This window comes from Dipodomys merriami, unplaced genomic scaffold, assembly GCF_024711535.1.
Source record: "Dipodomys merriami isolate MVZ:Mamm:240054 unplaced genomic scaffold, mDipMer1.0.p SCAF_4, whole genome shotgun sequence".
Classification (NCBI taxonomy): domain Eukaryota; kingdom Metazoa; phylum Chordata; class Mammalia; order Rodentia; family Heteromyidae; genus Dipodomys; species Dipodomys merriami.
This window is the reverse complement of record NW_027205603.1, coordinates 7,537,072-7,552,127: the sequence shown is the minus strand read 5'-3', so window position 1 is coordinate 7,552,127 and position 15,056 is coordinate 7,537,072. Positions and strand designations below refer to the sequence as shown.

Below are 15,056 nucleotides of genomic sequence, written 5' to 3'. Positions count from 1 at the left end.
ATCAGAGATAAAAATAGATTTCACCCAGATAGATACCTGATAGTTGAAATTTTCGAAAGTGAAGAAAAATAAGAAAAACATAAGGAACATCTGTGTTTAAGGGGAAAGGAAGAGCCTAAGGCAGTTCCAGAGGGTTTAGATCCCCAGTTAAGGAATGGAGCATAAAGCAAGTGTATACAAATAAGCTGGGACACCAGTGATCCCAGCACAGGCAGGAAAGTCTGTGAGACTCTCATTTCCAATGAACTACCAAAAAGCCAGAAGTAGAGCTTCTGTGGTTCAAGTGGTAGAGTACTAGTACAAGCCTTGAGCAAAAAAACTCAGGGAAGCTGGGTGCTGGTGGATCACGACTGTAATCCTAGCTACTCAGAAGGCTGAGATCTGAGGATCATGGTGCAAAGCCAATCCGGGCAGGAAAGTCCCTGAGACTCTTATCTCCAATAAACTCCAGAAAACCGGAAGTAGCACTGTGGCTCAATTGGCAGAGTACTAGGCCTTGAGCTGAAGCGCTGAGGGACAGCACCCAGGCCCAGAGTTCAAGCTCCATGACCGACCAAAAAAAAAAAGAAAAAAGAAAGAAAGCAGTACAGGGACAACACCCAGGCCCTGAAATCAAACCCCAGGACTGGCACAAAAAACAAAAAAGTACACAAATAAGACACTAACACTGATTATGTTATCAGTATAGGGATTAGAAAAATTATTCATATGCACTCCAGTTAATCTGTTCAAGTGTATGGAAAGCTCTACAAATGGGCAAAAACTTTAAGTTTTTATTCCCCTTATCTCTTTTAATCTGATTAAATCACTGATCAGTTCAACAGAACATTACAGGCATGACAAAGAAAACAACTCAGACATAATCATGAACCCTGGAAACTGAGAAATCACTATGATTCTAAAGTCAGTGGGAAAATCTAGATTTCAGAAGAAAAATAATAGAATGGAATGAAGTATCAACTTTATACCAGTCACATCATCTCCCAGTCCTTCATTTTTTATTTTATTTTTTTGTCGGTCATAGGTCCTGAACTCTGGGCCTGGGTGCTGCCCCTCAGCTCTTCAGCTCAAGGCCAGCACTCTACCACTTGAGCCACAGCGCCTCTTCTGGCTTTTTCTGCTTATGTGGTGCTGAGGAATCGAACCCAGGGCCTTATGCATGCAAGACAAGCATTCTACTACTGAGCCACCTTCCCAGCCCCCAGTCCTTCATTTTTATAAACAGGATGAATAAAACATTCTTGAAACTTTCAGCACTTACCCAGTGCGTGACTGGCCAACCTTATCACAAATATCCAAGATGAGGCCCCAGTCTTCAGCAGTGTTCATCTCACTGGTTGCTTTCTCTGTAGATTGTAAAAGGAATTGCAGAAACATGACTGTAAAAATCATGTTATGTAATCACATTCAAATCACCAACCTGTAACTTAATCAAGTCTCAAATCAAGTCCCAACAATTGTCAACACTTTATAAGATTTTCATATCCATTTTTAAAAGATGAAGGTAAAACCTTAATATGTCACAAAACTGTTCCCCAGTCACCTTTCAGTTATTTAGCATAAAATATCTGCCATTGGTTTTCCATTATTAAAAAAAAAGTTTGGGGCTGGGAAGGTGGCTCAGTGGTAGTGTTTGTGTTGCATGCCTGAGGCCCTGGGTTCGATTCCTCAGCACCACATAAGCAAAAAAAGAAAAAAGCTGCAAGTGGCGCTGTGGCTCAAGTGGTAGAGCACTAGCCTTGAGCTAAAGAGCTGAGGGACAGTGCAGCGCCCAGGCCCAGAGTTCAGGCCCCACGACTGGACCCATAATAAGTAAGTAAGTAAGTAAGTAAGTAAGTAAATAAATAAATAAATAAATAAATAATTGTTATAGTGAAGTCTATCCCATCTGCAAATATACTAGAGTAAGAACTATTTTCATTTTCAAAAAATTCTTAGCTTTAGTTGCCAATCTCTATTAGAATGTTTCAGATAATCAATTATCCAGTTTTGTTGCTTTAGTTGAGGCTACAGAAACAATAACAAAAAACAAACAAGGTTTGTGCATTTGCCTTAAAAACTTGGCCTCACCATAGAGGTATGACAGACTGAGTTAAATCATCTAACTTAAACTCTTAAGTGCCTTCCCTTAATTTAAAAGGATTTTTATACATAGACAAGGTAAACATGATAATAGCTACAGTATCTCAAAGGCTTTATAAACACATATATAATATATACACATATATAATATATATACATATATCGTATACACATACATATATACACATAGAAGACTCAAGAAAGGAGAATCAAAGGAGTAAGAAAAAGTGCTTAGGAATAAGCCTCTTGTATACACTGAATGCACAGAAGTATGGAAGTGAAAATAAAGGAAGAGGACTTGCAATTAAGAGAATGGACAAGGCTGCAAGAAATGTAGGTAGGTCACTGCTTTGCCTTTCTTGCTCAAGGGTACTGACAAGGACCTCTTCACAATGAAGCGTAAGACTGAAGCTTTGTTTTTTAGAGGTCATGCAAAGCTTTTCTGGACTAGTAGATACTGGGTACACAGAATCAACAAAAAATACAGCAAGTACTTTTTGTTTCCAATTCAGCATTTAATAGGGACTTAGAAGTCATTACTCCAATCTAAACAAATAAAAAGGCTGTTAACTGAAAAATAACTGTTCAAATATTTCAGAGAAGAAAGTTCTCTCGGGGCACTACTGGTGGCTCATGCCTGTAAATCCTAGCTACTCAATGAGCTTCACAACCAGCCCTGACTGGAAAGTCTGTGGGACTCTTATCTCCAATTAACTTCCAGACAACTGGAAGTGGCACTGTGGCTTAAAGTGGTAGAGCAATAGGCTTGGGCGAAAAAGCTCAGCCCAAGCCCTAAGTTCAAGCCCCACTACCAAAATACACACACACACACACAGAGAAAGTTCTCAGGGCAAACTGCTGACCTCAAATTTAACAAACAGACATATTAGAAAGAATCACATTTACTATAAGCAGAAATCTCTCCTGGAATCAAGGCCCAGATGGACAATGCAAATATAAACGACAGATTGCTTGCTGAAGGATCAATGAGGACAAGGGTGAGAGTTCGGTTCTACTGGAACCAAATCACAGAGGAACCCTACACTGCTATGCTGTCTACTTCAGGGCGTACAGTAGTTTCTCACAGTGCAAAGATGAAAAATCCCTCTGTATATAAGTGGTAGGAGAGGAGAAAAGAAAGTATTCTGAACCACACTGGTAGAACTCCACTCTTCTTTACAAGAACTGGCCTTTTAATTGTTCTACTAATCTACTAATGTTTAATCAACAGTTTTGTCAGAAATAAACTCTTCTCCTAGTTCCAAAATCCTGGAGCCTTCTACCTAAGGAAAAGAAATACCCAACTGTAGTTCACTCTAGTCAGACTATCTCATCTAAGTCGGGGAAACACTGAGAAATATTTGTGAAGTTAATAGTCCAAAAGGCCCAGGCTTATTACAAGACTGATACCCAGCTAATAGGGTGTGGTGATACACACCTATAATCCTAAAACTCCAGAGGTAGTGGCAGGAAGGACAACGGTGAATTTGAGGCTATATAGTGAAACTGTGTCAAAGAAAAAGGAAAACAACACTAAAAAGACTGAGCCCTAACCACAGACCCATAGGACTATAATATGCTTCACCTCCCACTATACTTTATTATCAAATTATCAAAGCCTACTTAAAGATTTCCTCTTCTGTAATGCAGACTTTTGGTTTTAAAAAAAACAAGTCAGTCTAAAAGGCAAAAGAGCAGTTTGAAAGACAGGGTAAGCAGCAGAATCAGATTGATATATGGCAGCAGTATTGGAATTGTCAGACCCAGAATGTTTTAAACTATGATTAATATGCTAAGATTTCTGATGTAAAAAGAAGTGTGTGTGTGTGTGTGTGTGTGTGTGTAGATAATATGTCCAAGATGAGGCAAATCCATCTTCTTGGCCTCCAATGAGGAACTCATGGTATATGGCACAATGGTCAGAGTGAACATGGAAGAGAACAGAGTGCATATAAAACAGAAAGCCAGAGGGATTTAGGCACTAGGCTCACTCCAGTCTACTCTCTAACCAGGGTCCTAGAGAAATACAATTAATTATGTCCAATGATGAAGCTCCTCTCAATGACCTAACTGCCTTCCACTAGGTCTCTTAACTGTTGCATTATCTCTTTTTTTTCTTTTTTAAATTTTATTTTATTGTAAAGATGCTGTACAGAGGGGTTACAGTTATATGAATAAGGAATGAGTACACTTTTTGTGGAACATTGTTACTCCCTCCTTTGTTTTTATTCTACTTCCCTCCCCAAAGTTGTAAAGTTCATTTTCAACATAGTTTCTTAGGAGTATTATTGTTGCGGGGCTGGGAAGTTGGCTCAGTGGTAGAGCGCTTTCCTTGCATGCATGAGGCCTGGGTTTGAATCCTCAGCACCACATAAGAAAAAAGAAAAAAGCCGGAAGTGGTGCTGTGGCTCAAGTGGTAGAGCACTAGCCTTGAGCTGAAGAGCTGAGGGACAGTGCCCAAGCCCAGAGTTCAGGCCCCACGACTGGACCCAAAAAAAACAAAAACAAAAACAAAAACAAAAAACGAGTATTATTGTTGCAATGGGTCATCCTGTGTCCTTGTTTCAAGGTTTTGTTATTCCCCTGCCCCTCCCCAAATATGACAAATATATATACAAGATGTAGGGTACCAAAATCAAGTACAGTGACCACAGAGGATATACCATAGGGAGAAGAGCATACAAAGGAAACAAAAAAAAAACATAAACTACACTAAAAACAACAAAGAAAGACTTCTTGTGTCCATATCTTAGGGTTCATTTCACTTAGCATTATCTTATATGGTCATATGTACATAGCTTTTGAGCTTCTCTGCTCATTTAATAAAATTAAAATTATCCTAGACATATACTAATTATTGCAAATGAGGGAAACCATGGGACCTGTATTTCTGTGGATCTGGCTTACTTCACTTAATATGATTTTTTCCAAGTTTCCTAGTCTTTCCATTTCCTAATAAATGGGTGCACTACCTTGTATAGTGACCATGGCAAGTTTTCTCCCATGAACCCCTGAAGGACATGCTCACAATGTTTTCAAATCATAGCGGCATTTACAATCTTCTAATATAGAAGATTACAAAAGCAAGTTGTTCACACAATGAATCCCTTTTGTAAGAATACAAAACATCTAAAATATTTGTGATTTCAGAGCTGGGGCTCAAAAAAAGAAACCTCAAATAAAGCAGTTCCTCTCTGATTTTTTCCCCTGGCCTTTTGTCTCTTGTTGCTCATTAGCTCAAGCACAAGCCATAAAAAGAGTAAACTAGAACCCTACTGCATTGTTGGTGGAGTGTAAACTTGTTCAGCACTTTGTAAAGTAGTATGGAGGCTCCTCAAAAGACTCCACATAGAGCTCCCCTATGACCCAGCAATCCCACTTTTGGGCATTTACCCAAACAATCACAAACAAGGCCATACTAAGGCTACTGGCACAACTATGTTTATCTCAGCATTATTTACCATAGCTAAGATATGGAACCAACCCAGATGCCCCTCAGTAGATGAAGGGATCAAGAAAATGTGGTATATATATACACTGGAATTCAATGCCTCCATCAGAAAGAATGACATTGCCCCATTTGTTAGGAAATGGAAAGACTTGGAAAAAATTATATTAAGTGAAGTAAGCCAAGCTCAAAGAAACACAGGTCCCCTGGTTTCCCTTATTTGCAATAACTAGTACATGTGTAGGACAATCAGAAAAGGCCAAAAGCTATGTACATATGACCATATAAGATGATGTTAAGCAAAATGAACCCCAAGATAGGTACACAAATATCTTTTTTCTTTGTTGCCATTGTTTCTAATGTATTTATAATGTGATTTTTTTTGTTTCTTTGTATGTGGCCCCCCCACCCCCCGCGGTATAACCCCTATGTCCACAGTATTTGATTGATGTCAGTGCCCTGCATCTTGTATATACACTTCTCTAATTTGGGGAGGGGAAGAGATAAAACAAAATGCTTAAATAACAATACAGGCTGACTCATTGTAACAACGAGATGTACAAAACACTATGTTGAAAACGAACTTTGCAACTGTGGCAGGGGTGGGGGGGTAGTTGTGGAGGTGGGAGGGAAGGGATGGTATGGGAAAACAAAGGAGGAGGCAAAAATACTCAATAGGAAATGTACTCATTAGCTTGCTCATGTAACTGTAACTCCTCTACACAGAATTTTTACAATAAAAAAAGTACCAAAAAAAAAGAGTAAGCTATAAAAAAGAATTGCTCTTCCCTAAGGTGGGCCACAAAAACTAGAAAAATGGTAATTACTACAATGATGATGATTTCTAACTAGGAGCTGGCCATAAAGAAATTAAGATCCTCAATCCAGAGAAGTCTTATCTCATACTCAGAAAAAATAATACAATTAAAGGGTCCAATGAGAATCAACAGACACAACTTGCAGGGCTTCCTCAGTCAAATCATTAACTTATACCTACATGGCTGTCCATGTTTCATCAAATCTAACCATGAAATTGGATAGCTTACCCTGAGTCTGAGCTCTAATGGTTCCCCTGCCAGGTAAAATTTATGGTCAAATAAATTTGTCATACTTTTCTTATTAATCTCCATTTTGTTTCCTTTTGTTCTTTTGAGACAGGATCTTGCCATATAGCTCAGATTAGTTCTGAACACTATGTAACCCTGACTGGCCTCCTACCTCAGTCTCCTGTATAAACTGACTGTTACCTTAATTATAATCTCATAGTTACTGAACCAAATACATATCCAGGAATGTATGATAGTGGTTAGCAAATACCTGAACATCCATGAATTTACATGCTTTGCTTCTGTATGCACAAACAGAAATTGCTATCGGATTCAAATGCCAATATAAATCAGAAATGAAACTCATTTTAGAACTTTTTAAATTATAAACGACTCTAAGAATTTGAAATTACTGTGAAAGCTTCAGAATCTAGTTATTTTAATCTTAATATGTAACTATCTGCCACCCAGAATACAGGTGGAAAAGAACAGTTAAAGACTTCTGCACTAGTTTAAGAGTACAATGCTAGATACCCATCAAGCAGTTGCATAGAGGGATGGATTCAATAGGAAGATAGACCTTACAGACTTCAGCAAGCTAGAATCCCTGAGGGGAATATTCAGAATGTCTGGCACAGAGAACACAGTACACAATATTTATTTGTTGCTTGGAATGTAAAGAATTAAAAACTATAGACATCAAGATGACCCCCAGACTTTATTGTGATTAAGTAAACAATTAATGTACCAGTCACCAAAGAGTAGAGGGGGAAAGTTTCAAAATACTTTGAACATGGCCAGTTCCAGGACTTTGAGACATATCCCCTGCAATAAAAAGTTGGAATGTCAAATGTTTCTACAAATAATCCACATAACAACCCAGGAGTGAGATATTTTTATCCTGACTGAAATAGTTTGACTCAAAATACAAATTTACTATTATAAAAGTAAAGACTAATTTAGCATGAACAGGTGAATGATTCAGACACCTCTTGTTAACAGGCTCAGTGGTGTGTTCCTGTAATCCCAGCATTTGTTTAGAAGAAGGCAGGAAAATCAAGTTCTAGACCAGACTCTAACGAAACCCCAAGGCCAAGGTCTGGAGATAAAGCTGAGTAGTAGACTGCTTGCCTAGCATATGGAAAGTCCTGTCTTCAATACCTACCACTCAAAAAAAAAAAAAAAAAAAAGAGGGAAAATATATCTCTTGAATTTTATGTCAAGATAAGTAGAAATCTACCAAAGAAAAACCAGACTAGGAAAGATACACTCAGTTTTCTGATATTTTAATCTTTCAAGTAACAGAACCATGAAAAGAAACAACTTTAATAATCTAGAGAAAGTTCAATAAATTCATTACTGAATAATGAGTGCTTACTGTTTACCAAGCATTGTCTCCAAATTGTTATGGATCAAAATGAAAAAGTTTTCATGTTTATGGAATTCACATCCCATACAAGGGACAATCAATTTAATGTCAGATGGTCAAGGGCTATAAATAAAAATAAAATGGAGCAAGGAAGCAGTGAGTGAGTAAAAGATGGATTTCTCTCTAACAGAAAGTAGCAAAAGCCTCTCTTACAAAGTGAGTCCTGAGCAATCTGACAGACACTGTAGCCTTAAAATACCTAGGGAGGCGCCAAACAGGTTGCCAAATTCCTGTAATCCCAGCTGTGCAGGTAGGAGTAGCAAAGTTCAAGGTTGCCCTCAGCAAAATGTGAAATCCTATCCTCCAAAAAAAAAAAAAAATCAAAACATTACTCAGGGAAACAGTAACTTAGGCAAAGAAAATGGCATATGACAGCTGCAGAGCAAAATGAGCCTGGAGTGCTTGTTTCTTCTTCAAGAAGCCTGGTTGGCATGACAGAAAGAGTATGGAGATCACAATCACAGAGTCAGAAAGGAGATTGCCAGACTGTTGCCCACAATAAAGAACCTGTATTTTTCTTTACATTGTATGGGAAGCTACTAGAGGGGTATGAGCATGTCAGTGATCTTTATTCACGATTTTGTAAAGATCAATGGCCTTTGTAAATGAAAACTGACTTGTAGCAACACAGAATCTTACTGGAAAGCACTTGCCATAGGGTCAGAAAGAGACTAAGAGATTCTGGAAGTACTGGGGTTTTGAACTCAGGGTTTGAATTTGCTAGGCCTACTTTTTAAGGCACACACCCAGACTTTTTACTTCAGGTACTTTTCAAATAAGGTCTCCTATTTAAAACTTCCAATGCAGCTGGATGACAGGTGCACAGTTGAGACTGGGTCTTGATAACATTGTCAGGGCTGGCCCCAAATAGTGACCTTCCTAATCTCTGCCTCTCAAGAAACTAGATTATAGACTAGAGCCACCGTAAGTGGCCTAAATATATTTTTTAAGTAAAGCAAAAGTTCTTAATGACAGAATATCTGTGAAGTGTGAAGGAAAAAGAAATTAATAAATTCTAGACATTAGAACTGACTAGCAAGGAGTGTTCATGGTGTCATTTACTGAACTGGGTAAGGATCAAGGATGAAGGCATAAGGTTGGGAGAAAGGAACTAAGAATTGAATTTTTTAGACTCTTACCAGAATTCAAGTGGAAATGCTGAAAAGACAGATGTCTCAATCTGGAACTCAGATTATGACTGAGTACATAAATTTAGGAGTCACCCAACTATTCTTGGCATTTAAAAAATGACTGTAAGTTTTTTTCCTTAAAATTTAATGCATAAATGAAAAGCAAAAATAAAAAAAATCTAAATGCTTCACAACTACCTACTCAACTCACTTTGCAACCCTCCAAGGTAAGAACTGTTACTGTCCCTGTCTATACCTAATATTAAAAATGAGGAAGCAAAGGTACAGAATAGCTATCTAGCCAGCCTAAAGCACACAGCTGAGAAAGAGTAAGCCTGTGATTTGAACTCAAGCCATGTCATTCCAGGGCTGAATTCCTAACAAGAAGTTGTCTCCCAAAACTCCAAGAGCAAAAAGTGCTGAAGAGCTTGTGAACTGAACACCAATATATACTCAGACACTGTAAGAAGCAGCAAATAAAAAGGTAATAGCATAACAGAAGGCAGTTGGGGCACTGAAAACCCAGGAATAGAGTATATTGAAGAGAACTATTTAAGTGACCCACAAAGAAATAGGTGAAAAATTCATTTGATAAGATGTAGGTCAGTAGTGACTTTTTTTTTTTCTGGGCCGTCCTGGTGCTTGAACTCTGGGCCTAGGCGCTCTCCCTGAGCTACTTTTGGCTCAAGTAGCCTTGAGCTCTACCACTCGAGCCACAGTGACAGCTTTTTCTGTGATTAATTGGAGATAAGCATCTCATGGACTTTCCCGCCAAGACTGGCTTCAAACCATGATCTTCAGATCTTAGCCTCCTAAGTAGCTAGAATTACAGGTGTGAGCCACTGGTGCCTGGCAGTGACTTATACATGAAAACTTGATGAAATGAGACTTTTAATTATCTTCATAACTTAGAAGAAATATGTCCACATGAGATTTATTCAGTAAACATTTTTTGATGACATAGTCTACATGCTTAAAGTACAGCAGGGAACAAATGAAACAAAAATCCTTGTACTACAACTAAAAATATAATCCTATGTCTATGTGTTACTTCAAGAAAAAGCTACTGCTAGCATTCTGCCTTAATTTAAGAAAAGTTTAGCTGGGCATGTGGCATACAACTGTATCCAACTACTCTGGAGGTAGAGATCTTAAGAGGAATAAAGTTCAGTGGTATCCTAGTCAAAAGTATGGAGATGTATGCCATGGCCCCAGATACTCAAGAAGGTAGAAGTAGGATGATAGTCAGATAGCATCCAGGATAGAAGCTTGCTTGAGACCCTATCTGAAAAACAAACTAAAGGCAAAAGGACTGAATGTACACGGTCAAGTGGCAGAGCACTTGCCTACCAAGCATAAGGCCCTAAGCTCAATCCTCAGTACTGCTACCCAACCCTCCCCCTCCCCTCCCCCCCAAAAAAACAACCATAAAACGACAACAAAAACTATATTATATAAATCAGTCAATTTCTGAGTAACAGATTCTGTATATAAATAAGGTTAGTAAATTTTGAAAACATGAAAATGTACTCAATGTTAAGTGATTTAAAATAACAAATGAGTTAAATGGAATGCTTTACTATAACTGGCATACTAATTGACAGATACATTGGAAAATAATATTGGTAAAATGTATTCTACATACTGTATTTTACATGTAGTTCTATAAACAACTGAACATGGGAGACTATGGATTCTTTCCAAGGATAAACTGGAAGTATAAGGGGCTTCTTACATAAACTTTCAGGATGTTTCAAAACACACATCATGAGGAGAATTGATCCACATAAACAAAGTTTGATGAACTTTAAAAAGCAAGTTTTCCCCTGCTAGGTATGGTGATACATACCCATAGTCTCCATATTTTTGAGGCTGAGGCAGGAAGATCTTGAGTTTGTGGCCAGCCTGAGCTACATGAGAACTGCCTCCCAATCCACAAATGACTAAGTTTTTCTAGAACAAAGCAGTGTTCCTATATTCAAGAAGGTTAGTCAGCTGAGTGTCAGCAGCTCACAACTACAGCTACCTGAGAAGCTGATAGTAGAGGATTATGGTTTGAGGACAGCTAAGGCAGAGAAAAACATGTAAGAATTGCATGGTGGAACATGCTGTCATTTAGCAATGATAGGAAGCCTAAAATAGGGAGATAAAGGTCCAGTCATATTTCCAAGACAGAAGATCCTGTTATATAAGTAATCAGCAACTGAAAGGGCTATACAAGCATGGCTCACAGTAGAGTGCACACAGCTCTGAGATCAAACTTCAATATTGAAAAAAAAAATCTAGCAGTTTCAATGTACATATTCTCTACTCAAAAAAACTGATTTGCAGGGTGCCAGTGGCTCATGCCTGTAATCCTAGCTATTCCAGAGGCTGAGATTGTAAGATTGCAGCTCAAAGCCAGCCCAAGCAGAAAAGTCCCCAAGAGACTCTCACCTCCCCTATCCACTCAAAAACTGGAAGTGGAGCTGTGGCTCAAAGCATCAGAACATTAGCCTTGAGCAAAAAGAGCTCAGGGACAATGCCCAGGCCCTGAGTTCAAGCCCTACAACCTACAAAACAAAACAACAACCATTTATTTAAAACCTTCTATGAATGGACTTAGGGCTCTACTCAAATAACAGAGTGCTTGTCTAGCAAGCACAGGCCCTTGTGGGAAGGAAGAAAGAGTCCACTATGTAGCCACCAAAGTAAGGAGCAAAACATAAAAGTCGGCACTTGTGGCTCATGCCTTTAATCCTAACTACTCGGAAGGCTGAGGTCTGAGGATCACAGTTCAAAGCCAGATGGGCAGTGAGACTTTGATCACCAGAAAACCGAAAGTGGCACTGTGGCTCAACATAGTAGAGCACTAGCCTTGAGCTAAAGAGCTCAGGGATAGCTCCCAGGCCCTGAGTTCAAGACAAAAAACAAACAAACCAAAAAACCCTGCTAAACTGGTTTTCATGAAAATTACAATAGACTATATAGCAGTGGCTCTCGGCTCTCAATTGGGAGCTATTTTGACAAACCTTTAAAACCTTGAGTGACAGGCAGTAGGGACACCACACAAATCTATTAAGGACGAGGATGAATCAACACATAAAATCTACAATGTAAAGGACAGACCACAATCTTTCCCGGCCTGAACCCAAGGATATTTATGTAGACCTATCAATCATGTTGCTACTAAGAAACTGCAGGTTAGGATAATCAGGAAATAATTCAGGTATAACCAGTTGGATTCCAAGGTAGCCTTAAAACACAAGGATATGCAGAAAGAAAGAAGAAACAAAAGCAGGAAAGCAAGAAGGAGCCTGTACTTGAATTGAGTGGTGTAGATACAGAACAGGTTTGACATTGAGAAATTTATATGAGGTCTGGGAAGGGGGCTCAGTGGTAGAGCGCTTGCCCTGCATGCATGAGGCCCTGGGTTCGATCCTCAGCACCACATAAGAAAAAAGAAAAAAGCCGGAAGTGGCGCTGTGGCTCAAGTGGTGGAGCACTAGCCTTGAGCTAAAGAGCTGAGGGAGACAGCGCCCAGGCCCATAGTTCAGGCCCCACAACCGGACCCAAAAAAGAAAAAAAGAAATTTATATGAATCTAATGCAGATGTGTGTTCAAAAAACTCAGTAGGAACATGCATGAGGCCCTAGGTTCAATTCATAGCATCATAAAAACAAACCAAGTCATTAGGCTATAAAGGCAATTGGCTAGGTGGTAGCCAGTTAGTATAGCCGCCCCAAAATGACACTGAAGGTGCTGGAAGTAAGTAAGGTGCAGCAAGTACCAAGTTGTTTTATTTTAGTATCTGCCCTCGAGATGGATGTAGTAAGTTGTAAAGCTGCCTAAGAGCAGCAGCCAGGTCTTGTTTATCATATGTCTTAAGTCTCTTAGATCAATGAGCACTATGTAGTGTGCCAAGTACTAATTATGTATAATTTGCCAATTCATTTCTTATTTTGAATTACTGGGGATTTCTGAAGTTCCATCCACTGCTAAGATCAAGACATGCAAACTACAACAAAAATAAGCATCTGTGGAGTACCTGCTATATAAAGGCACTGTAGTCAGGGCTCTTACATATACTATTTCATTAAATCACAGAACAAAATTGTTTTCCCTTCCTTAAAGATGAAACACTGGAACTCAAAGAGTCTACATTGCCTTGCAAGTTATAAGACAGCAGAGGCTGAATTGAACCATTTCTAATGATAATCCAAACCTCAACCAAAATAAAGATGCAGCTAGGCACTGGTGGCTCACGCCTGTAATCCTAGCTACTCAGGAAGCTGAGATCTGAGGATCGCAGTTCGAAGCTGGCACAAGCAGCAAAGTCTGTGTAACTCTTTACCTTCAATTAATCGCCCAAAAGCCAGAAGTGGAGCTGAGACTCAAGTGACAGAGTGCTTATCTTGAGCAAATAAGCTCAGGGACAGCGCCCAGACTAAGTTCAAGTCTCAGGAGCGGCACAAAGAATAAAGATGCATAAACTGCTATATTCTTTAGTTATAATAGGAACTGTTAAATCCTGCCTCACAGGACCTGAATATGACATTTGGCTGGCTTTTATTGCACACTTTCGTGTCAAGATGATCCCGAAGTGCATTCGAGTCACCCTCAAACTCACATCCAACAATGATTATCTTCGGGCCAGGAAAACACAACAAACCAGCCAACCGAGAAGCTAACCTGTTGAATCGGTTACGAGCAGTCCCTAACACCCAAGATTCATTCCCCAAACAACCAAGACTCAGCACTGCGGACAACAACACTTGGGTGAGACTTCAAAGTCCTCCTCCTCCACGCTTCCTTTCAAAAAGCACCGAGACCCAGCGTTGAGAGAAAGGCGTCTTACGAGTCAGTCTCGCCCCGTGCTCACAAGCTGGGGCCAAGTTATCTCGTCTTTCCCAACCTTCTAGCCTACACCCCGGCGCCGCGCCGCGCTCTTCCGAGCCTCCGGGGACCGTTAACAAGGGAGATCGGAAACCTCTCTAAACGCAGGGACGTCCTCGGAAACCATTCCGCTACTTTCCAATGCTTTTCTTCTTCTCCTTCTTCTTTGCATCTGGCCGGGGCGGGGGGGGGGGGGGGGGGGGGAGGGATAAACAACTTTTGCTCCGGGGCTTGCAGTCTGGTTACTCGAGCCGAGGTACAAACTCCTCAGCCCTTCCCAGGTCTTCCAGAGGCGAAGTCCCAGCGACTCCCCCCCGGCCCCGAAGTTGGGGGGGTCAGCCCGGCCCGAGCTCCAGCCCCCCCCCGCAGAGCTTCTCGGGGGGGGGTCCCAATCCTCAAAATTAAAGGGGGTGGGGGGAGCGCCAAGCTTTCCTCTTTAAAGAGCCTCGGAGGAGAAAGGGAAGAGCTGACCCCAAGGCCCCGGCGTCGGCCCGAGGGGGGGCTGGCGGCCCTGGGGGGTGGTGGGGACCGGGAGCGGCCAGACACTCACCCACATCCTGGTCGAAGGGATTGGTGGCGAAGAGAGGCATGTCCACGGCGTGCCGAGAGGCCCGCGGGGCCTCCCCCTCCACACCACGCGAGTCGGGGTGAGAAGAAGGGAAACCAACGACTCCCCCTCCCACCCTCCCCCGGGGCCAATTTCCTTCAGACGCCCCGGCAGCCCCACCTCTCACCCACCCCGAGCAACCTCGGTGGCCGCGGCGGCAACAGCAAAGCGAACAAGGACCCCGGCGCGGGGCATGTCGGGAACCCAGGCGACCTCGGCTCTGCCGGAGACAAACCCGACAAGAACCCGTCCCCACCAGCTCCGGACCCACCCAAGCGGGTCCCCTTCCCCACTCCGCTTCTGGTCGCTCGTGCGTGTAACCGCGACGGAATGTTTTTCCTTCGGGCCAGGAGTCTCCGAGGGATAGGGTCCTTCAGGCGCGCCTAAGCCGTCTAAGGACCCCCGGAGTGACTCCGACGGAGGAGAAAGGGAGAGGAGG

At 41.1% G+C, this 15,056-nt stretch overlaps 1 protein-coding gene across 2 annotated transcripts in view; it reads right to left on the bottom strand.

Annotated features, from left to right (window-relative positions):
* Nucleotides 1-14,768, bottom strand: part of Stam (signal transducing adaptor molecule) — a 50,127-nt gene extending 35,359 nt beyond the window's left edge. The window contains exons 1-2 of one of the 2 annotated variants that reach the window (XM_069990444.1): nucleotides 14,749-14,768; nucleotides 1,262-1,346 (exon numbers count right to left, since the gene is read on the bottom strand). In XM_069990444.1, coding sequence (XP_069846545.1) covers nucleotides 1,262-1,329 — 68 coding nt within the window. In that variant the 5' untranslated portion in view covers nucleotides 1,330-1,346; nucleotides 14,749-14,768. Of the gene's footprint in view, nucleotides 1-1,261; nucleotides 1,347-14,560; nucleotides 14,674-14,748 lie in introns of those variants that run through there. The other variant, XM_069990443.1, reaches the window with a different exon arrangement.
* Between the last annotated feature and the right edge of the window lie 288 nt (nucleotides 14,769-15,056).